Raw genomic sequence first — 24,791 nt, forward strand, 5'->3', positions numbered from 1 at the left:
CCTTGTTAAACAACAAATCTTTAATTTACCAAAATTCACGAATAGTCACAGACACTTTTTATTAACAGTCATTTTGACTCATCTATATTAACCCTCAGCTTCCCAGCGCCTTTCACATTCCTAAAGGGGCATATATCGTTTTGTTGGAAAGGGGCATATATTGTTTTGTTGGAAAGGGGCATATATTGTTTTGTTGGAAAGAGGCATATATCGTTTTGTTGGAAAGGGGCATATATCGTTTTGTTGGAAAGAGGCATATATAGTTTTGTTGGAAAGGGGCATATATCGTTTTGTTGGAAAGAGGCATATATCGTTTTGCTGGAAAGGGGCATATATTGTTTTGTTGGAAAAGGGAATATATTGTTTTGTTGGAAAGGGGCTTATATCGTTTTGCTGGAAAGGGGCATATATCGTTTTGTTGGAAAGGGGCATTTATCGTTTTGCTGGAAAGGGGAATATATCGTTTTGTTGGAAAGGGGCATATATTGTTTTGCTGGAAAGGGGCATATATCGTTTTTTTGGAAAGGGGCTTATATCGTTTTGCTGGAAAGGGGAATATATTGTTTTGCTGGAAAGGGGCATATATCGTTTTGTTGGAAATGGGAATATATTGTTTTGTTGGAAAGAGGCATATATCGTTTTGTTGGAAAGGGGCATATATCGTTTTGTTGGAAAGAGGCATATATAGTTTTGTTGGAAAGGGGCATATATCGTTTTGTTGGAAAGGGGCATATATCGTTTTGCTGGAAAGGGGCATATATTGTTTTGTTGGAAAAGGGAATATATTGTTTTGTTGGAAAGGGGCTTATATCGTTTTGCTGGAAAGGGGCATATATCGTTTTGTTGGAAAGGGGCATTTATCGTTTTGCTGGAAAGGGGAATATATCGTTTTGCTGGAAAGGGGCATATATTGTTTTGCTGGAAAGGGGCATATATCGTTTTTTTGGAAAGGGGCTTATATCGTTTTGCTGGAAAGGGGAATATATTGTTTTGCTGGAAAGGGGCATATATCGTTTTGTTGGAAAGGGGCTTATATCGTTTTGTTGGAAAGGGGCATATATTGTTTTGTTGGAGAGGGGAATATATCGTTTTCATCAATTGAAAGGCAGTAGCCAAAGGGGAAAACCTCTGTTATAGATTTCTCCCTTTTGATTAATTGTGCAATGGATTCATTTGATACCTTTTGGTTTGATGAAAATTTGAGAGGATTTTATAATATATTACAAATGTAGAATGGATCAAAAAGCTGCATAATGTTACAGATGATGAAAGGGATGTTAAAGGGACACTAAACCCAGATTTTTTATTTAATGATTCAGATAGAGCAGCAATTTTAAGCAACTTTATTTACTCCTATTATCATTTTTTCTTTGTTCTTTTGCTATCTTTATTCAAAGAGCAGGAATGTAAAGCTTAGGAGCTGGCCTATTTTAGGCTCAGCGCCCTGGATAGCGCTTGTTATTGGTGGCTACATTCAGCCACCAATAAGGAGGAACTACTCAGGTGCTAAACCAAAAATGGTCCGGCTCCTAAGCTTTACATTCCTGCTTTTCAAATAAAGATCACAAGAGAACGAAGACAAAATGATAATAGGAGTAAATAAGAAAGTTGCTTAAAATTGCTGCTCTATCTGAATCATTAAAGAAATAAATCTGGACTTAGTATCCCTTTAAGCAGTTGCTGTACACTTTATGAAACTGTAAAACCTATTTCAAGTAACTATTTGTATAGGGGGATATTTATCAAAGACCCAACCGCAAATACGCCGGAATTCCGCAGCGTAATTTTGGCACGCTTGATCCAACCTAGTTATCAAAGCCTACAGACCGGCAAATGTTGAAATTTGTGATGTAACATACGATCTGCCGGTCTCAATCCGATGCAGATCGATGCTTACGTCATTACAGATGTTCCCGAATACACATTCGGCTCTATCTGACACTTTTTCCCATTTATCAAATAGTTAACAGGTACGCTCTGAGGTATTCCGGCCCAGCGTACCTGGTTTTCAATCTGCCACCCTGGAGGCCGCGGATGCCATAGAAATCAATGGGAGTCTAAAAGCAGCGAAAGCTTATGTTCGATGCTGCCAGATATCCCATTGATTTTATATGGTAGAAAACAAGTTACGTTTACACCTAACACCCTAACATAAACCCTGAGTCTAAACACCCCTAATCTGCCGCCCCCGACATAGCCGCAACCTTAATAAAATGTATTAACCCCTACAGTATTCCTCCGCTCCCCGACCCCGCCGCAACCTAAATAAAGTTATTAACCCCTGTCACGCCGCTCCTCGACACCGCCGCAACCTAAATAAATGTATTAATCCCTATCTTGCCGCTCCCCGACCCCGCTGCAACCTAATTAAAGTTATTAACCCCTATTTCAATGCTCCCGACCCCGGGGCAACATATATAAAGTTATTAACCCCTATTTCGCCGCTCCCCGAAACCACCACCACTAAATTAATGTATTAATCTTTAAACCTCTGGCCTCCCACATCACCACCACTAACTAAACCTATTAACCCCTAAACCGTCAGTCCCCCACATCACCATAAACTAAATTAAGCTATTAACCCCTAAACCTAGCAAGCCGCTAACTTTAAATTAAAATTACAACATCCTATCTTCAAATAAATTTAAACTTACCTGTAGAATTAAAAGAAACTATTTTAAAATATTAAATATCCTACCCTAACTATTATACTACAATTAAATTAAACTACCAATTAAATTAACTAAATTACATATTAAAAAACCCTAACCCTACTCAAATTATTAAATATACTATTAAACCTTTAACAAATTACTAAATTACAGCAAAAAAACAAACACTAAGTTACAAAAACAAACAAACACTGAATTACGAAAAATAAAAAACCACATTATCAAAATAAAAATCTAATCTAATAACCCTATCAAAATAAAAAAGCATATAAAAGGGCCTTTTGTGGGGCATTGCCACAAAGAAATCAAATCTTTTACCTGTAAAAAAAAAAATACAAACACCCTCCAACAGTAAAACCCACCACCCAACCAACCAACCACCCCCCCAAATAAAAAACTAAAATGAGAGCTTAATCCTATTGGCTGATTGGAACAGCCAATAGGATGAGAGCTGCTCAAATCTTAGCAGCTTTAATCCTATTGGCTGATTTAAATCTTTCAGCCCATAGGAATGCAAGGGACGCCATCTTGGATGATGTCACTTGCATTGAAGTTCCAGTTTATGGTGGCGAACGTATGAAGAGGATGCTCTGCGCCGGATGTCTTCAGGATGGACCCGGATGAAGATAGAAGATGCCGTCTGGATGAAGACTTCTTGCCACCTGGATAAGGACTTCCCTGGCTGGATGAAGATCAAAGAGGCCGCCTGGATGAAGACTTCTTGCCAGCTGGATGGATCCTTCAAGTGGGACTTCAATAACTGTAAGTGGATCGTTGGGGGTTAGTGTTAGGTTTATTTAAGGGTTTTTTGGCTGGGTTTTATTTTTAAATTAGCGTCTGGGCATGTAAAAGAGCTAAATGCCCTTTTAAGGGCAATGCCCATACAAATGCCCTTTTCAGGGCAATGGGGATCGTAGGTTATTTTAGATAGGTTTTTTTATTTGGGGGGGTTGGTTGGTTGGGTGGTGGGTTTTACTGTTGGGGGGGTGTTTGTATTTTTTTTTACAGGTAAAAGAGCTGATTTCTTTGGGGAAATGCCCCACAAAAGGCCTTTTTAAGGGCCCTTGGTAGTTTATTGTAGGCTAGGGTTTTTTTTTATTTGGGGGGGGGGGGTATTTTGATAGGGCTATTAGATTAGGTGTAATTCTTTTTTATTTTTGAGAATGTGTTTTGTTTTTTCATAATTTAGTGTTTGTATTTTTTTTTAACTTAGTGTTTGTTTTTTTCTGTAATTTAGTCATTTGTAATAAGGTTTAATAGTATATTTAAATAATTTGAGTAGGGTTAGGTTTTTTTTAATATGTAATTTAGTTAATTTAATTGGTAGTTTAATTTAATTGTAGTATAATTGTTAGGGTAGGTTATTTAATATTTTAAAATAGTTTATTTTAATTCTACAGGTAAGTTTAAATTTATTTGAAGATAGGGAGGTTGTAATTTTAATTTAAAGTTAGAGGGTTGTTAGGTTTAAGGGTTAATAGCTTAATTTTTTTTTTTGATGATGTGGGGGGCTGACGGTTTAGGGGTTAAAAGTTTAAGTTAGTGGTAGTGATGTGGGAGGCCAGAGGTTTAGGGGTTAATACATTTATTTAGGTTGCAGCGGGGTCGGGGAGCGGCAGGATAGGGGTTAATAAATATATGTAGGTTGTGGCGGGGTCGGGGAGCGGCGGGATAGGGGTTAATAACTTTATTTAGCTTGCGGCAGGGTCGGGGAGAGGCGGGATAGGGGTTAATAACTTTATTTAGGTTGCGGCGGGGTCGGGGAATGGCGGGATAGGGGTTAATAACTTTATTTAGGTTGTCGCGGGGTCGTGGAGCGGCGGGATAGGGGTTAATAACTTTATTTAGCTTGCGGCGGGGTCGGGGAGCGGCGGGATAGGGGTTAATAACTTTATTTAGCTTGCGGCGGGGTCGGGGAGCGGCGGGATAGGAGTTAAACATTTTAGTATAGTTGCAGCGTTTAGTCACAGGGTATAAATAAAGTTTGGAAAAAGCCGAACTGATGCATGATCGATGACTGCTAGTTAACAACAGTCCAATGCTCATCGCCCCATACTTGGTGCGCGTCTTTTTGCTGGCTTTTTTCATAACTAAAGAGAGCTTATTGAGATACACGGCTGCAATGTTAGGCGAGCGTATTGGTGCCGGCGAATGCAACAAAGTTGAGGCTTTGATAAATATCCCCCATATAGTCTTGACATTGACTGCTATGAAGCAATTGTTTGTATTTCTGGATTTGATTTTTGAATGGAATCGTGGGTTGCATATATGAAATTATATAATACAATTAAATATAAGGAGATAAGAAACTAATTGGTGCACTCACAATATTGAAAAAAAAATAAAGGATTTATTACAATCTTTTAAAAGTCAAGTTGGTTTGTAGGAAACTCTTTAGCCCTAGAAATAAACTTCTTGACTAATGCTTGCTGTTATCAGTCAGGAAATTGTGCAGTTTCAGTTACTATTGGTGCGTTTTATTATAGCGTGTCTATTAAATTGATAGTAATAATAATTTTCCGATATGTAGGAAAATTGTTCTATAAGGGAATCTATAAGGGATGTTTGTTTCTAATTATATACAGAGTGACCCAATCAGAGTGCCATGTGCATTGCATCTTTAATTTGAAGAGTTTCTGATGTAAATCAAATCAAGAGATATAAATTGATTGCTGTCTCCTTAGGAAGCCGCTTTATCCTACTTGAGGGAAGCCAGCTTGATGCAAGTGATTGGTTAAATCCTGCCCAGGTGGTTCTGTTCTCTCAGATGAATTCAAGTGGTCCTTGGGCTTTGGATCTATGCGCCCGAAGAATTCTCGATCCCTGTGAACATCTGTGTGACCCTGAAACAGGTAACATCGGATGACTAACTCTACTGCTTGTCTAAAGCACTTTTATTTTTTCTCAAAGGGACATTATACGCTAGATGTTTCTTTTCATAAATCTTTTGAAGATAATTCATTTATATAGCCCATACAGGTTTTTTTTTTTTGTTTTAACAAAAAAATGTATAGTTTTGCTTATTTTCAAATAACATTGCACTGATTTTCAGACTCATAACCAAGCCCCAACGTTTTAGAAGTATACCGTTGTCTCTCTACTCCAGCTTGCTCCTGTTTGTGTAAAGGGTCTTTTCATATGTAGAGGAATGGGAGGGGGGGGAGTGTCTGCTCTGTTTGCTATACAACCACTTTTAGTGGGTGTTCCAGCTACCCTTTCAACAGAGCTAAACTGGGAGCTTCTAAGTAAGTTTTTAAACAATTTTATACTGGATTTTTATATCAGTATCTGTGCATTATTCTTTATAGTAGTGTCTATTGCATGCAGTTGGTGTATACTGTCCTTTTAAAAGGGATTTAACATTGCCGGATACAACTTCAACAGAATGGTTACTACTCACCATGCAATCGTTATCCCTCCTGTGCCAGCAGCTCTCTTCAGAGCCATTCTCCTATTTTAAAGGGACATAAAATGCAGAATGTTTCTTTACTGTATATGATTCAGATAGACCTTGCAATTTTAAACATTCCAATGTACTTTTTTTTTTTTAAAAAAAAGCAGAAAAGTAAGTTCAGGAGAGTGCTTGTGTCTGCAGGACTATATGGCAGTAGTTTTGCAAAAATGTTATACATTAACAAGAGCACTAAATGCCATTACTAGTTCCTGTCATTAATTGCTGCAGACATGTGTAAGTTTCCTGCCTAGATATCTCTTCAACAAAGAGTAACATGAGAACAAAGCAAATTTGATAATAGAAGTAAATTGGAAACTTTTTTTAAAATTGTGTGCTGTATCTGAATCCCGAATGAAAACATTTTGGGGTGCATGTTTCTGTAACCCTTTACCGGCGCTGCCATTTCAGAGCTCACATTTTTTTGCACCATGTGACAGAAGTGATGTTGCTGGCTTTTCACAGCTGTATTTCAGGTTAACACATCCAATACAGAGATCCAAATCCTCAAAATCAAGTTTCTCAGAAGCAACTTCAAAAACATCCTGAAAAAGAAAAACATTTGAAATAAAAATGATAATGCACTTTAACAGTTTAAATGCTCGTTTACAGGAGCACGTTAATTGCGTTTTCACTTTGCGCTAAGCGCAATTAACCAGACCTCTGGTTAAAAATAAAAAGTTGCCCCAATTGCCCCCAATAAAGAGGACAGTACATAACATGAAATATAAATATGAGCATTTTAATTTTATTTAATTGTTGTTGTTTTTTGTTTTTTTTAAACTGCACAAAGCAGTTATAAGGAGTTAAAATGAGGGAATGTGGGGTGTTAGAAAAAAAATGTCACCTAAAATGGAGGACACGTTTGCATTTCACTGCACCTGTAATACCAACACACATTTACGTGCATTTGTATTACTGAGTGGAGCGCAAATATCGTGTTTGCGTAAGCGCAATATTGCACACCACTAATAATCTAGCCCTAAATATCCACCCCTATGATATTTTCTTTTCATCTTTCTTCAATGTGTATACCGAGAAGCATGTATATTTACAGTTATGTGTACATGCAGCTGTCTGTATGGCACTTTTATATCCCCCCCATGCTTGCATAAATTCACATCTTTATACATTTTGATGCCATATATATATTTGTCAGTATATGCTCTATGGACAACCAATTTCACTAGAGCAGGAAATGTCAATCACCCTAAATGAGCGAGTGTCGCTGTGATTGATCTCGCCACCTCTGAGGTGGCAGAGAAGTAAAGAAGTAGTTTTTGCTTCTTAAATATGTGGCTTCAGGCTCGCTTATACGAACTTGCTCCACATAGCCAAAAAAGCTGTGAATGCAGCTTAAAAAACTATTCCTATGCATAGTTATATCTCTCTACAGTATGTTTTCATACACTAGCTATTGTCTTTATACCTTTCACCTCAGACCCCCTCATGATTTTATGACACCCCCTCCTCTCTCTGTACTACGACCTCTATAACACTTTCGGTCCTTTTAAGCATTGTGTGCTTCAAGATATAAACTATAAGTTCCATTGTATTGATCAGTATTGCTTCAGACCTGAGAAAGAGAGGAAGCTCTCGAAAGCTTGTCTACTTTTAAATGTATAGTCAAAGTGATGGTAAATCCGAGTGTTCAACAAACGCTAGGATTTATCAATAAACATAAACTTGAGTTTAAGTCATCAGTTATTAAAAAATGGTGCTAAGCTCACCTTGAAAGGGCCGCTGCACCTCGCTAAACTCAGCGGCTCCTGCCACCCACGGCACAGCGCTCTTCTACCAATGAGGTAACTTTTGCACCTCTAAACCAATAGACGAGTGTGTCATCTGATCGTGTTCTGTATGCTAGCATGGCTATTGGTTTAGAGGTGCAAATGTCACCTCATTGGCAGAAGAGCACTGTGTCATGGGCAGCTGGAGCCGCTGAGTTTAGCGAGGTGCAGTGACACAGTCAGGGTGAGTTTTTAGCACCATTTATTTAATAATTGATCACTTAAACTCAAGCTCTTTCTCTGTATCATGCTCGCTAGCCCAAAATGCACAATATTGCTGTAAAAAAGCCATCAATTTCACTGATTTGTAAATGCACATTGTGTCTGTCACAGAGTACAAGAATACCTTAGCTCCAATAAGTTGTGCCCAGTATGAAGATGTGTAGGTCGACCAACTGTCACTTGTAAGGTGCTAAAATAAAAGAACAGCTTTAAAGGGACACTGACCCCAAATTTTTTTCTTTCACAATTTAGATAGAGCATGAAATTTTAAGCAACTTTCAAATTTACTCCTATTATCAAATTTTCTTCATTCTCTTGGTATCTTTATTTGAAATGCAAGAATGTAAGTTTAGATGCCGGCCCATTTTTGGTGAACAGCCTGGGTTGTTCTTGCTGATTGGTGGATAAATTCATCCACCAATAAAAAGAGTGCTGTCCAGAGGCTGAACCCAAAAAAAGCTTAGATGCATTCTTTTTTAAATAAAGATAGCAAGAGAATGAAGAAAAATTGACAATAAGAGGAAATTAGAAATTTGCTTAAAATGGTATGCTCTATCTGAATCACAAAAGAAAACATTTGGGTTCAGTGTCCTTTTAAAGACTGATGCAGACACAGGAGGATAAATAATAGCATAGTGAGCAGTAGTCACTATGTTATTGTAGTTGAGCCCATAAGTTTAATATCCCTTTAAAGGGACAGTCAAGTACAAGAAAAACTTTCATGATTCAGATAGGACATGTAATTTTAAACAACTTTCCATTTTACTTTAATCACCAATTTTTCTTAGTTGAAAGCTAAACCTAGGAGGTTCATATGCTAATTTCTTAGACCTTGAAGGCCGCCTCTGCATTTGACAGTTTTTCACCACTAGAGGGTGTTAGTTAATTTGTTTCATATAGATAACATTAAGCTCATGCACGTGAATTTACAGAGGAGTGAGCACTATTTGGCTAAAATGCAAGTCTGCCAAAAGAACTGAAATAAGGGGGCGGTCTGCAGAGGCTTAGATACAAAGTAATTACAGAGGTAAAACGTTTATTATTATAACTGTGTTGGTTATGCAAAACTGTGGAATGGGTAATTTAGGAATTATCTATCTTTTAAAACAACAAAAAATCTGGTATTGACTGTCCCTTTAAGTTTAATTTTACTTAGAACTTTATTTTCCTAAAGTTATCTCTCCAATATTTAGATTTTGATAACTTAAGGGTAAATGTTCAATTTAATCCTTCCAACAATATGTACACATTGTCTATGAAAGAAACTTCAATTAGATGCAATTTTTTTCTTACAGTCTCAGTTGTGATTTGATTACAGTTAAGTTTAGACTACAGAAGCCTAAAAAGATATGACTGACATTGCTAAATCTACTTTCTTCACTCAGGGGACTGCTTGTGTCATGAAGGTTATATGAAAGATCCTGTGCATAAACATCTTTGTATCCGTAACGAGTGGGGCACCAACCAGGGGTACGTAAAAAGATATAACAATAAAGTCAACATGATTAAATTGTTCCTTAGTTTTGTTATATGCAGACATCCCAACCTGCAAAAACTAATTTCAGGGAGGTCCCCCCCCCCCCGTGCCCCCCTGCCCAATTCCAAATTCCTTAATGCTCTGATTATGAAATAGTTGAAAATGTTATCACAAAACGTATGTGAGAAAAAAAAAATACCCATATAAATAAAAAAGACAAGATGGACCTTGCATGTATAAATATATATATATATATATATATATATATATATATATATATATATATATATATATATATATATAAAACATTTTATAGCTAAAAAATGGGAGTCCACACAATATAAAGTTTGGGAGTCTGCACAATATAAAAAGTTTGGGAGTTTGCACAATATAAAGTTTGGGAGTCTGCACAATATAAAGTATGGAAGTCTGCACAATATAACGTTTGGGAGTCTGCACAATATAAAGTATGGGAGTCTGCACAATATAAAGTAGGGGAGTCTGCACAATATAAAGTTTGTTAGTCTGCACAATATAAAGAATAGGAGTCTGCACAATATAAAGTATGGGAGTCTGCACAATATAAAGTATGGGAGTCTGCACAATATAAAGTATGGGAGTCTGCACAATATAAAGTAGGGGAGTCTGCACAATATAAAGTTTGTTAGTCTGCACAATATAAAGAATAGGAGTCTGCACAATATAAAGTATAGGAGTCTGCACAGTATAAAGTATGGGAGTCTGCACAGTATAAAGTATGGGAGTCTGCACAGTATAAAGTATGGGAGTCTGCACAGTGTAAAGTATAGGAGTCTGCACAATATAAAGTATAGGAGTCTGCAAAATATAAATTATAGGAGTCTGCACAATATAAAGTATGGGAGTCACCTCACCTATATTAGGTCTGCTATGTCTTGCACCGCACTAGAGTTCAGGAAGGTGGAAAAAAGTCCCGAGAGGAACGCAGTAACTATTTACACTGAGCTATAACGGAAAAGTGACACCTACAAGTAGAAATGAAAAGTGCAGGCACAAATTTGATATTCTCTTACACTGCTCTTTCCGGGATATTGTTTAATTTGCAGGTGTCAGGGAGCTGCTATTTCTATGTGGGAGACTTCCGGAACTTCCGGGAGAGTTGGGATGTCTGTATATGCCATCTGCTAAATGATAACATGTTTAAAAATGTTTTCTTTCCTAAGATATGGTGAGACCACGGCTTGAGTAATTACTGTTGGGAATATCTCTCCTGGCCAGCAGGAGGAGGCAAAGAGTACCACAGTTTAACTGCTAAGTATCACTCCCTTACCCTCAACCCCAGTCATTCTCTTTGCCTTCGGTGATTTCACCTACAAGAGAGTTTTGGGGTATAGCCGTATTCCACGTCATTCCTTGCAGTCAGGTAGTGGTGGCTTTAAAGCAGTAAGGAACTTGTGAAGAGGTATTTACTGTGTTTTCCTAACAATTGCTGCCCTACTTTAGAAAGCCAGAGTGGGCTACTCTGTTCTTTCTTTTTCAAAGGTCTCTGTGAAGAATTGTGTCTTCTCATACCTTGTAACTGTCTACATGCCGGACAGCAGAGCAGGTAAGTGCTTTTTATCCAGTTGGGGAGACCATACACTTAACAAATTAAAAGACACTGCTTTTTTATTGGGACATAGATAATCCTGTTGTATGGCTTACACTGGGGCATGAAGCAGGCACTGTAGCATGTGTGAGAATAACATTTAAACTCTTTTAAAAAGAAAGGGTGAAATGTTTTTATTAGACTTTTTTCTGACACATATTTACTTGATAAAACAATACAAGTTTCAACTGAAAGTAAGGCTGCATTTTCTATTTCAGCAGTGTATTCATTTCCCCTTTGCTTTAAAATAAAACGATGCAACATTTTAAACTGACAGGTTTGAAAAAAAACCCGGATATTTCTGATACTCAGTGTACCAGGGAGCTATTTTTAGTGCCTCTCTGTGTAGCAGCAGTAATTTGAGCTCAGCAGTTGCAGTCACATGACCGGCATTACTTCATAACGTTTTTGAGGAAAAATAGTTTTTTCTCCATTTCTGGGTGATCTGGTCTTAATTGGTAGCGGTAAGGAACCTTAGTAATTGAGGTGTGGGGTTGCCTAAGGGATATTTTAAAAGTTTATTTGATGTTTATTAAATGTTTTTTCTTAACTTTTCTCACATAATTTTAGCTGGGGATCGATCCTAATTTGGGATAAAATTTAAAGGGTATTTGTTCCGTGGCTTATTTTAATTGAATATTAAAATCTTTGTACAAGTTTATTTATTGTTTCACATGTCTGATATGGAGCAAGAGCCTGCTCTCATGAATTCATGCTTATTATGTTTTGAATTGATGCACAAATTGCAGCTCCTATGCAATTTTGTTCTCCATGTGTCAAGAAAACCTTGCAAAATAAAGGTAAATCTTTTGAGCCTAATGTCTCTCAGAATGATGCTGTTAAAATAATACCTCAGCTTTTTCCTGCTACGTCCCAAGCCTCAATGGCGTCACATGCAGTGCCCTGTGGTTTCTCTATAACTCTTAGTGGAGTTTATTTAAAAGCAGAAATTGCTGCCCAGGTATCTTCAGGAAATCTAGAAATTCAGAAAGTAAGGTTCCTGTCCTCAGTTCTGCTTCCCAAGTTGCCCTTCCTCATAAGTCTGATGAGGAAGATACATCTGGACTTTCTGAAGTGGAAAATCTCAGATTCGGACAGTATAATTCCTTCTTCTGAGACTGAGGTGGTATCCTTCAGATTAAAGCTTGAACACCTTTGTGTATTGTTAAAGGAGGTTTTAGCTACTTTAGATGACTCCGATACCCCTGTCGTTGTCACTCCTAAAAAAAATAGTAAACATAATAGTTTCTTTGATGAACCTTCTACTTTGGAGGTTTTTCCTGTGCTAGACTGATCTAGGGTGATTATCTCACAGGAATGGAAGAAACCAGGGGTGTCTTTTTCCCCATCTCCCATTTTTAAGAAAATGTTTCCTGTCGAGGAGTGGACTATTAAAGACCCTTGGTATACTGTACCCAAAGTTGAAGGGTCCATTTCCACTCTGTCTAAGAGAACCACTTTTCCTTTTGAGGATAGCTGCTTTTTTAAGGATCTGATGGACAAGAAGCTGGAGGCTTATTTGAAAAAGATTTATGTTCATCAAGGTCTCCAATGGCAACCTGTGCTGTGTATTGCCACTGTGACTAGGGCAGCATCTTATTGGTTCAACGCCTTGTCTGATTCTCTTCAAGTAGAGACTTCCTTGGGTGAAATTCAAGATAGGATTAAAGGTCTTAAGTTGGCCAATTCCTTTATTGCAGATGCCATTTTACAGGTTGTTAGACTAGGAGCTAAAACTTCTAGTTTCACTGTCCTAGCCCGCAGGGCATTATGGTTGAAATCCTGGTCTGCGGGTGTTTCCTCTAAAGTCAAGCTTCTGGAGATTCCTTACAAGGGCAAAACCTTGTTTGGACCCGGTTTGGCAGAAATTACCTCTGATATTACAGGTGGAAAAGGGTATTTTCTACCTCAAGATAAGAAGAATAGGCCTAAAGTATGTCAGAGTAATTTTCATTCCTTTCGTAACTTCAGAGGAAAGCCTTCCCCTTCTTCTTCCAAACAGGAACAATCCAAGTCTTCTTGGAAACACAATCAGTCTTGGAACAAAGGGAAACACTCAAAGAAGCCCACAGCTGATTCCAAATCAGCATGAAGGGTTTGCCCCAATCCGGGATCAGATCAGGTGGGGGGCAGACTTTCTCAGTTCTCTCAAGCCTGGATTTGAGATGTCCCAGATCCCTGGACTGTGGACATAGTATCCCCGGGTTACAAATTGGAATTCAAGACTTTTCCTTCCAGAGGCAGATTCCATCTCTCAAGATTATCTGCAGACCAGATAAAGAGAAAGGCATTCTTGAAATGTATACAACATCTTTCCTCCCTGGGAGTGATAGTTCAAGTTCCAGTGCAGGAACAGGGTCTTGGGTTCTACTCCAACCTATTTGTGGTTCCCAAAAAAGAGGGAACTTTCCGTCCCATTCTAGACTTGAAATGTCTAAACAAGTTCCATCCTTCAAGATGGATACTATACACTCCATTCTTCCTTTAGTACAAGAGGGTCAGTTCATAACAACCATAGACCTAAAGGATGCATATCTTCATGTTCCTATTCACAGGGATCATCACAGATTCCTGAGATTTGCCTTTCTGGACAAACATTTCCAGTTTGTGGCCTGTCCATTTGGTCTATCCACGGCTCCCAGAATTTTTTAAAAGGTTCTGGGGGCTCTTTTGGAAATGATCCAGTTTCGTGGAATTGCTGTGACACCCTACCTGGACGACATATTGGTTCAGACGCCATCTTTTCAACAAGCAAAATCTCACACAGAGATATTGCTGTCTTTTCTTCGTTCCCATGGATGGAATGTGAATCTGGGAAAAAGCTTCCTTTCCCCTGCTACAAAGGTAGTGTTCTTAGGGACCATAATAGATTCTCTATTGATGAAGATTTTTCTGACAGAGGTCAGGAAAAACAAAATTATTTCCTCTTGCCTTTCTCTTCAGGCTACTGCTTATTCTTCAGTGGCTCAATGTATGGAGGTAATCAGTCTGATAGTGGCTTCCATTGACATCATTACTTTTGCTCAATTCCATTTGAGAGCTCTCCAGTTGTGCATGCTCAGACAATGGAATGGTGACCATGTGGATCTATCTTATAAAATAGAGTTAGATCAGTCGTCAAGAGACTCTCTCCCATGGTGGATTTCTCAGGAACATCTGTCTCATGGCACATGCTTTTGGAGACCTTCCTGGGTGATCGTGACCACAGATGCCACCCTGCTGGGCTAGAGAGCAGTCTAGAACTTGTTAAAAGCTCAGGGCCTTTGGACTTGGGAGGAGTCTGCTCTTCCCATCAACATCTTGGAGTTGAGGGTGATTTACAATGCTCTATTGGCTTAGCCTCAGCTGTCCTCAGCCCAGTTTATTAGGTTCCAGTCAGAAATCATAACTTCTGTGGCTTACATCAATCGCCAGGGAGGAACTCTGAGTTCCTTAGCCATGAAGGAGGTTACTCGGATTCTTCAGTGGGCAGAGAACCACAATTGCTGTCTATCTGCCATACACATTCCAGGAGTAGACAACTGGGAAGCAGATTTTCTGAGCAGACAGACTTTTCATCCTGGGTAGTGGGAAATCCATCCGGCGGTGTTTTCCAGCTTAGTCCTCAAATGGGGGGGGGGGTTGCCGGAGTTAGATCTGGTGGCATCCCATCAGAACGCCAAGCTTCCAAGGTACACTTAAAGATCAAGAGATCCACGGGCCATTCTGATAGATGCTTTGGTGGTTCCTTGGGTTTTCAGGTTGGCATACCTGTTTCTTCCGTTTGCTCTGCTTCCACGAGTCATTAATCGTATCAAACAGGAGAGGGCATTGATGATTCTAATAGCCCCTGTGTGGCGTCACAGGATCTGGTTTGCAGTCCTAGTGGAGATGTCATCTCTCCAACCTTGGAGACTACCTCTGAGGAAGGACCTCCTGATTCAGGGTTCCTTCCTTCATCCAAATCTCGTTTCTCTGAAGCTGACTGCTTGGAGATTGAATGCTTAATTCTGTCTAAGCCTGATTCAGGCTCACAAGCCTGTTACTAGAAAGATTTACCATAAGATATGGCGTAAATATCTTTATTGGTGTGAATCCAAGGGTTACTCTTTGAGTAAAATTAGAATTCGTAGAATTTTATCTTTTCTTCAGGAAGGCCTGGAAAAGGGATTGTCAATCAGTACCCTAAAGGGTTAGATTTCTGCTTTATCTGTTTTACTACATAAATGTTTGGCAGATGTGCCAGATGTGCAATCTTTTTGTCAGGCCTTGGTCAAAATCAGGCCTGTCTTTTAAGTCTGTTGCTCCTTCTTGGAGCCTTAACCTTGTTCTTAAAGTTTTACAGCTGGCTCCGTTTGAGCTGTTGCATTCCATAGACATTAAGTTGTTATCTTGGAAGGTTTTGTTTCTTGTTGCTATCTCTTCTGCTCGAAGAGTCTCGGAACTCTCAGCTCTGCAGTGTGATTCCCCTTATCTTATTTTTCATGCCGATAAGGCGGTTCTTCGTACTGTTAGGTTTTCTTCCTAAGATTGTTTCTAATAGAAATATCAACCAGGAAATTGTTGTTCCCTCTCTGTGTCCTAATCCTTCTTCTTCCAAAGAACGTTTGTTACACAATTTGGATGTTGTTCTTAAATTCTACTTACAGGCGACTAAGGATTTTCACTAGTCCTCTGCCCTCTTTGTCAGTTTCTCTGGGAAATGTAAAGGTCAGAAAGCTACTGCTACTGCTACTACTCTTTATTTTTGGTTACAAAGTATAATTTGTTTGGCTTATGAGACTGCTGGACAGCAGCCTTCTGAGAGAATTATGGCTCATTCCACAAGAGCTGTTTCCTCTTCTTGGGCTTTCAAAAATGAAGATTATGTGGAACAAATTTGCAAGGCTGCAATTTGGTCTTCTCTACATACTTTTTCCAAATTTGATACTTTTGCCTCGGCTGAGGCTTCTTTTGGGAGAAAGGTTCTTCATGTGGTGGTGCCTTCTGTTTAGGACAGCCTGTCTTGTCCCTCCCTATTTATCTGTGTCCTCTAGCTTGGGTATTGGTTCCCAACAGTAATTACTCAAGCTGTGGACTCACCATATGTTAGGAAAGAAAAACAAAATGTATGCTTACCTGATAAATTTAATTTCTTTCCTGATATAGTTAGAACACTTTATTTTAAGACAGTTATTATTTTGACTATAACCTCAGCCACCTCTACACTTTGTGTTACTCCTTTTTCTCCATTTCACTTCGGTCGAATGACTGGGGGTTGTGGGTAAGGGAGTGATACTTAGCAGTTAAACTGTGATTCTCTCTGCCTCCTCCTGCTGACCAGGAGAAAAATATTCCCAACAGTAATTACTCAAGCCATGGACTAACCATATCAGGAAAGAAATAATTTTGTTTTTAATAAGATTTATCCATTTTGCAAATAAAATAGTTAAAACCATTAATCTGAATGTGACTATCACTTCCCTTAAAGGGACATGCTGCCAATATGCCAAATCATTTGAAAGTAATTCAGTACTGTATATCTGTAAAAAGCTGACTAGAAAACATTACATGAATACTTCTATGTAAAATGTCTTTAGCTCACCATAGTGTGTGCTTTGTGAGCATTTATTCATCTGCTACCCTTTTACTGTCATCTGCATGGTAAAAAAGGAAAACAACCAATCAGCATCATTGTTGCTGAGTTCATACTTTGCTTTACTGTGATCTTAGACTTCATCATAATCTTGTAAGATTTCATTGTTAACCTCCTTAAATGTAGCAGGAAAATAAATAGGTATGTACAAAATTCATTATTTGGATATTTAATTGTTAAATAAATTCCAAATATTGCCACAGGTGTCACATGTCTTGATCAATTTGGATATTGAACCTGCGTCTGCAGTGTTGTAGAGCCTATGCAATGCTTGTGGGATATTCCACTATCAGACCGAACTTGGCCAGTAGTCTTTTTATCCCGGCGTGAAGCCGGAATGATAGGAAATATCCCAGAGCAGAGAAAGTTCGGAAGATGAGGTAAGCAGTACTCACTATAGGCAGGCTAGTCTTTGGCGGCAGCAGGCAGGGACTCAGTAGGTAGGTTGCTCAAGGGTAGACCTCTTGAAGGACTGAAGACAACAGGATAGCCTTTGACAGCAACAGGTAGAGAAACCAGTGGTAAGGCAGTTCAAGGGTAAACCACTAGAATGGTCAGGCAGGCAGAGTTTGGCAACAGTAAGGCAGTCCAAAGATTCAAGGGATAAATAGGTAGAGTAGTCAGACAGGCAATGTTCAGCAACAGTATGGCAATCCAGTATTTTAGGGGTTAAGCAAGCAGAGTAGTCAGACAGGCAGAGTTTATTAACAGTGAGGCAATCCAGTACTTTAGGGGTTAAGCAAGCAGAGTAGTCAGACAGGCAGAGTTCATTAACGATATAGCAAACCAGAATGCAGTAATCTATCACACCCAGGAGCACACAAAGTAACACCTATACTTGAGCAGTGATGGATTGTTAGAGAGCAACTTACATAGGCACAGGATTCATGCCACAGGGGATCCCGACCGGCTTCAGAGAGAGGAGCGTGCGGCGATAAAGTCAGCGCCGCACGCAACAGGAGAAGACACAGCCCCTGACAACGAGCAGGTTAGCAGGTGCCGCGCCCCTAGCAACAGCTAGAGCAGTGCGGTGTGACAGCCTAGGCTTTACCACTAAGCCACAGGTAGGCTTCAGACACTAGCCTGTTATGTTTGAGCCAATTACGTTGTTCTTCTGACTCTTTGGCTCCACCTGCCTGCCAGCTGCGACAGATCAGCAATCATCAGCAGACTTTAAATAAATAGATAGCACTTCCTGTTTTCTGAGCCTGTCTATGGGTTGTTATTGTTTGCTTCATGGGTGTGCTATCTTTGTCTGGTTTCCTGTTGCTAATTTTGCCTGTTTTTTTTTTTGTTTTTTTTAACTAATCTCTTGCCTGATCCCATTTGAAACTGTTTCTAGATTCTGACCTTTAGCTTAGCTTGTTTATTAGACTTGTTTTTTGGATTCCCTTCTGCCTTGTTGCTCTTTGGACTGATACTCGTTTGCTGTGGACTGTGTTTTGTTTTCCCCTGCTGTTTCTTGTGGCTACATCTTCCCTCTGTGTCCTTCTGCCTACAACTGTATAGTGAAATTGTCTTCCTGTTTCACCCCTGATCCAGTTATTATCCAGGAATTGGTTAAACGGGGGGATATATATCCTCAGGTGTGACAGTGGGTAGCAACAATTAGCTATTTTTGGCTAACATGTGTATTATGTATTTGTATTTTACTGCATATTTACTTTACATATTTCACATTCCAAAGAATGCTCATTTTATTTTAAATACATATCTCTCTATATATATATATATTTAAATACCTATACATCTATTCATTTAGATATATATATTGTATCTATTTTACATTAACAGTATCAGATATATATAGAAATATATTTTAATAATAAAAATTACATTATTTTCTATGTGAAGAACTTAGTAATGTAAAATATGCGTAACTCGTATTGGGATTTGCAAATTAGGTCTAATGTGGTTTCGGGTTAACTTATAATATAAATATTAAATAATATTATTAAAAATATGAAAATATAATATAAAAAATATTAATATATTATAAAAAAATTATACATATTGTAAAAAAATACTAAAGTATATATATATATATATATATATATATATATATATATATATATATATATTACAGTATGTATAGTAATTTTTTAATAATTATTCATATTTTTTAATATTCTAAATAGCACTCCACTCATAATCTAGCACGTTATTGGGTACAATATTAATATAAAATCGTTGGAGGACTTAGGCATTTAAAAAGATAGGCATACTATTCTTCACAGTAGGTAACCCATAGATAAATACATTTCATTGGTTACATATGAGCTATAAAACGTCTCCCTGCATCCTTACCCCCATTTCCCCCTTTTGCAGTTCTTGCTCTATCCTCTTTATTCTCTACTTAAAATTCTCTTTGTCTCATTATTTCTGCTTAAGTCTGCTTGTCTTCCCCTTTATCCACTAGGTAATTATAGACAAGATGTCATGGTTTCAGCAAACAATGGAATGGAAGCACATTTTTAGATCAAGTAGTTATAAATAATGGTGCAATGTTTAGACAACCATAATCAAAATGACCTGACAGGTAAATTATTATAATTTATCACACCATAGTCAGTTTAAGGTGGAAACAAACTGCAAAAAGGTTTGGATATTTTTAGGAACATGAAAAATACTTATTAGCCTATTACAAGTCTACAAGATTATGAGGTAGAAACTGTGACCAGACTGGTCACCAACAAAAGGAGAGAGGTGTTCAAAAAATCTGGACTATTTGACATCTCAGCTGATTGCTAGAGCTTAAATAATCTGGCTGCCACCATGATAAGTTCCGCAGTACAGAGTCACACTGATCCAAATTGCCCTCTGCCACCACATCACGCATCGGTAACAAGTCATGCCTCTGACATATTCTACTAAGCATATTAGGTAACAGTTTCCACTTTAATAGACACATTTGGAACAACAGCAGGAGTAACAAACAGCAAACCATTTTGCTGTCCAAGCAGGTGTCTTCTCAGTTTAAAGTCGAGTGATGTTGTTTCAGAATGAAAGAAACTGGAATTAATGGCTGAGAGGCTCATCTCACCACAAGCCTTTACTAGAGCACTGGATGAAAACACAGTGTTCAAACAAAGACCAAGGGTAAGAAAGCAAAGAGGCAAAACTTAGTAGCTAAATTCTCTCACATACTTTAATCAGCTCCTACAAAAAATACAACAATTAGGTAGAAAGTAACTGTTTATAAGTTTACTAGTCCTAAAGCCCGTTGACACGGGCCGTGTTATGTTATTTATTTATTTTTTTATTTCTCTCCTCTCTCTCCTCTCTCTCCTCTCTCTCCTCTCTCTCCTCTCTCTTCTCTCTCTTCTCTCTCTTCTCTCTCTTCTCTCTCTTCTCTCTCTTCTCTCTCTTCTCTCTCTCCTCTCTCTCCTCTCTCTTCTCTCTCTTCTCTCTCTTCTCTCTCTTCTCTCTCTTCTCTCTCTTCTCTCTCTTCTCTCTCTCTTCTCTCTCTTCTTCTCTCTTCTCTCTCTTCTTCTCTCTTCTCTCTTCTTCTCTCTTCTTCTCTCTTCTTCTCTCCTCTTCTCTCTCTTCTCTCTCTCTTCTCTCTTCTTCTCTCCTCTTCTCTCTCTTCTCTCTCTCTTCTCTCTCTCTTCTCTCTTCTTCTCTCCTCTTCTCTCTCTTCTCTCTCTTCTCTCTCTTCTCTCTCTTCTCTCTCTTCTTCTCTCTCTTCTCTCTCTTCTTCTCTCTCTCTTCTCTCTCTCTTCTCTCTCTCTTCTCTCTCTCTTCTCTCTCTCTTCTCTCTCTCTTCTCTCTCTCTTCTCTCTCTCTTCTCTCTCTCTCTCCTCTCTCTCATTATATAGGATAAATTCAAATATCAAAGATTGACATACCTATGTAAAAGTTTAGTCTCGCTATCCAGACGAATATAAACTTGCATAAGTTACTTAAATGCATATCTTCTGATAGTAAAGGAATCCAGGGTTAAGGTAATCTAAGTTAGACAGTCCGGGTCAAGGCCTCTCATGGAAAAGCAGCACAAAATCAATTAACAAATGCAGTGTTCACAAACAAGCTGAAATCATAAACCAAACCAGTTCAAATAAAATGGTTAAACAGAAGCAGGGAAAGCAGAAGTGAAACTAGTATATCCAAATAGTAATTGCCAGAGTATAGTTATTAACTCAATTACACAAGCAACCACATGCTATAAACACAGAGCTAATATGGACTACTGTGATTAAGGCCTACTTGATCTTCTAGGCCTCCTTAAAGTTACAGTATTTCTTACTGCACCAGGGACAGAAATCACTCATTTAGACATACAGTTATCATGACAGCAGGGATACCTCCACCACCATCCACTGCCTCAATCTTGAAAGTACACCCCAAAGGAGGCTTCTTTCATTTATATAGCCTCCATTCCATAGAAGCTGCTAGCTCTTTAAGCACCGTTCAAATTCCAGCATGGACCCTGTGAGGTAAGTAAAGATTGAAGAAACAACACCTCACTTTCAGATTTGAGTTGCTATGCTGTTGTCACTGAAAGATTCACATCATATGCAGTAACCACAGGTGACCTCTGCATTCCTGGTCATGGCTATCAGTGTTATCTCAAATGCAAATCAAAGTGCTTTTAGCATGTTACAGAGCTTGGTCAAAATGTAGGCAGTATCCTCTTTTTGCCATGATCTGAAGAAAAGACAGCACGTGTCAAGTTGTGGGGGGCAGTGCTAAGGTTTCTTATGCAGAGGAAGGCCACAAATTAGAATGACAGGTACTTAGGGCTGGAAAGCCATGACCCAAAACACCATATCCTGGACCAGGTTGATTTCATCTGAGGCCCTTTAATAATATAAAGGGTGTATTTTAGGGTATTTCACACAAGATTAAAGAAATCATCAGGAGCTGAAGCTTATTGTGACCAGTAAAATGACTGCCATCTGGAAGTCCCCCCTCTAGTCAGCTGTTAACAGATATGCTGTATTCGAGTAATGTAATCTCTATAAATATAAAGAGGTGTAAATTCAAACCAACAAAATTGTAAGGTTTTATACAATACAAAACTTAAATTGCTTTCTATAACATATGTTGTCTGGTTATTTTTTAAAGATACAACATTTAAACAATGTGAATGACACAATTTAACTTTATATAATGCAGACCGTGGCCATATACTATGTTCCAGAGAGGGTTTGATCTAGTTCTTGGGGAGCAACCTTCAGACAAGATCTTCAGGTAAGCAAGAATAATGCTAATAAACTAACATACAAGGTCTCTTACCATAACAAAATATTTTTTGGGAAGAACTTAGTAAATGTGTTGGTAACCCCTCTATTATAATATGATTGTAACTGAATCTTGTAATTGAATGTCTACTTTATACAAATGTAAATAATGTTAGACATGGGCGTCTCTTGTTGACTTCAGCTCTTTTTAGAGCCAGATTTATGATTATGAAAAATCACCACATACTCACAGTTTATATAGACACATATATACATACACATTTGTGTGGATTTGCACAGTGTGGTGATTTTTCACAATCATAAATCTGGCTGTAAAAACAGCCGAAATCAACAAGAGACTTCCTACTTCCGCATTCGACAGATAACAAAGCTATATATATACACACATACATGCAATGTGTGTATATATATATATATATATATATATATATATATATATATATATATATATATATATATATATATATATATATATATATATATATATATATATATATATATATATAATCAAAAAATGGAGGGTCCAGCACAGGTACAAAATAGTGTGAAGTAATTTTCTTTAAGGGGTGCACATACGCCAGAGGGTCCTGCACACCTCTAATGTAATACAAAGAAATCCAAGAAGGAAGACGTCAGCACCCACAGTTCATCAAAGTGTTTCCTTTATTTTACAGTGACATAGAAGACAAAGCAGCAATGTTTCGGATCCATGACTAAGGATCAGATGGATCCAAAACGTTGCTGCTTTGTCTTCTATGTCACTGTAAAATAAAGGAAACACTTTGATGAACTGTGGGTGCTGACGTCTTCCTTCTTGGATTTCTTTGTATATATATATATATATATATATATATATATATATATATATATATATATGTGTGTATATATATATATATATATATATATATGTGTGTATATATATATATGTGTGTGTATATATGTATATATATATATATATATATATACACACACACACACAAATTTATATGTATATGGCCATTCATCCCAGAGCTCTAGGGCGCGCTAATAGGATAATTAGCGTGGCAGATTCCAGGGCCTGTGCTATTGTCTTGTTTTGAAACCTGCAAACAAATTGAATTCACGTTTGCTTTTATCTTCTATTGAAGTTATATGCTTATTTAATTCTCTGTATAGCCGTCTCTGTATTTGGAGTATTGTATTCTCTTTAGAAATGTGTCCCTACATTTCATGAATATGCTTTTGTAAATTACTCCTGAATTTACAATCCTCCACATCACCTTCTTTTAGTTTGTTTTATTTTTCTGTGAAAAAATAATTCATCCTCATTTTTTTTTAAATCTCTTTCTATCATGACATTTCTTCCCATTTTTTCCTCTAAGCAATGTATATTAAGGTCATGAACGGTCCCCTTGTTGGATTTTAAGACCCTCCTTGAACCGTTTTTAATTTATTTAGCGAGGTCTTGCGGACCTGATCCGCACTGTTGGATCAGGTCCGCAAGACCTTTGATAAATAGGCCCCATGGTCACCAGAACTGTAAAACATAACCTTTGTGAGACCTAAATAGAGGCATAAATAACTCACTTTTTCTGTTGCTAATACCTCTTTTTATACAACCACACATCCTACTGACCTTGTCTATTGTGCTAACGCATTGTTTGCCAGACTTCCATGTATTTCAAATAATAATATGTTCTGTTCTTGTTATTTTGCTGTCAGCAAATTTACCATTAGTCTATAATCAACCTTTTGATTTTTGTTTCCTAAATGTATAATTTTCCAATGTTTTTGTCTATATTTAAGATCTGATTAATCTGTCTGAGCCTTCACTTTTATATTATCACTACTTATTTGATCTTCTAGAACGTCAACTTTGTCAGCTGAGAACAAATATTCTTTGATGTATTTTTGATTGTAAAGATGTACCAATAGCCAATATATAAACAAGTCCTTGAAATGACTCATCTTTTTGAATTCAGGGCTACTGCACTAACAACCCCTATCAGCCAAAGTTATAATAATAAAAAAAAACACAGAGTAAAATACTCCAGCAATCACCATGTTTTCATTACTGTTTTGTAATCTTTTTTTTTTTATCTAGGTACAACCTCAAAGTTATATATTCCTGCTGAAACTCTACAGAGTACATGCAAGGCCATACACAATAAGAACATTACACTATGACATTCTTTACTTTCATGCTAATTTGCCAGGGTCACACTTAACAATGGTGGGGCCCCCAGCCCAGTTCCCTTATTTCCCTCTCCCTGTATGGCCAACCCTATGCCAACATTCAGTGTGTCCTATATAAAGCATAAAAGTGTATAGTACGCCTCCTGATACCATAAACACTTCTTCATAAACTAAATACAGGATGTACTGTGCTTTGCTCCTTCCCATATCCTTACTCTTGATACAGTGCAGGCACTCTCTAAGGGTGTCCTTCTTGCCCTACCCAAAGGGTCGGCCTTTCATTTGAGTATTCATTGCCCCTTAAACTTTGTACTTACTTTTGTAATTAATAATTCATGTTTCACGAGTATTAATTCAGTTCATCATTGACCAATGCCTAAATAACAGATATGTGCATTCAGATTTCAGACTAATCCCCAAATCACTAATTTTGCTGTATTCTTTCAGTGTGTTTCAAAATTAAAAGCGAGCCCCTATGATGAATGAATTAAAAAACAAATTATGGTGCAGCAAAAATATGTTTCTTTATTTGTGCAGTTAAAATTGTTACTCTAAAGAC

General features: G+C 37.8%; 1 protein-coding gene across 1 annotated transcript in view; it reads left to right on the forward strand.

Moving 5' to 3' along the window:
- ASTN1 (astrotactin 1) overlaps positions 1-24,791 on the forward strand; it is an 896,761-nt gene that overhangs the window by 475,292 nt on the left and 396,678 nt on the right. The window contains exons 7-9 of the mRNA XM_053693303.1: positions 5,357-5,524; positions 9,521-9,605; positions 21,972-22,046. Coding sequence (XP_053549278.1) covers positions 5,357-5,524; positions 9,521-9,605; positions 21,972-22,046 — 328 coding nt within the window. The remainder of the gene's footprint in view (positions 1-5,356; positions 5,525-9,520; positions 9,606-21,971; positions 22,047-24,791) is intronic.

Source organism: Bombina bombina, chromosome 10 (genome assembly GCF_027579735.1).
Source record: "Bombina bombina isolate aBomBom1 chromosome 10, aBomBom1.pri, whole genome shotgun sequence".
In the NCBI taxonomy this organism is placed as follows: Eukaryota; Metazoa; Chordata; class Amphibia; order Anura; family Bombinatoridae; genus Bombina; species Bombina bombina.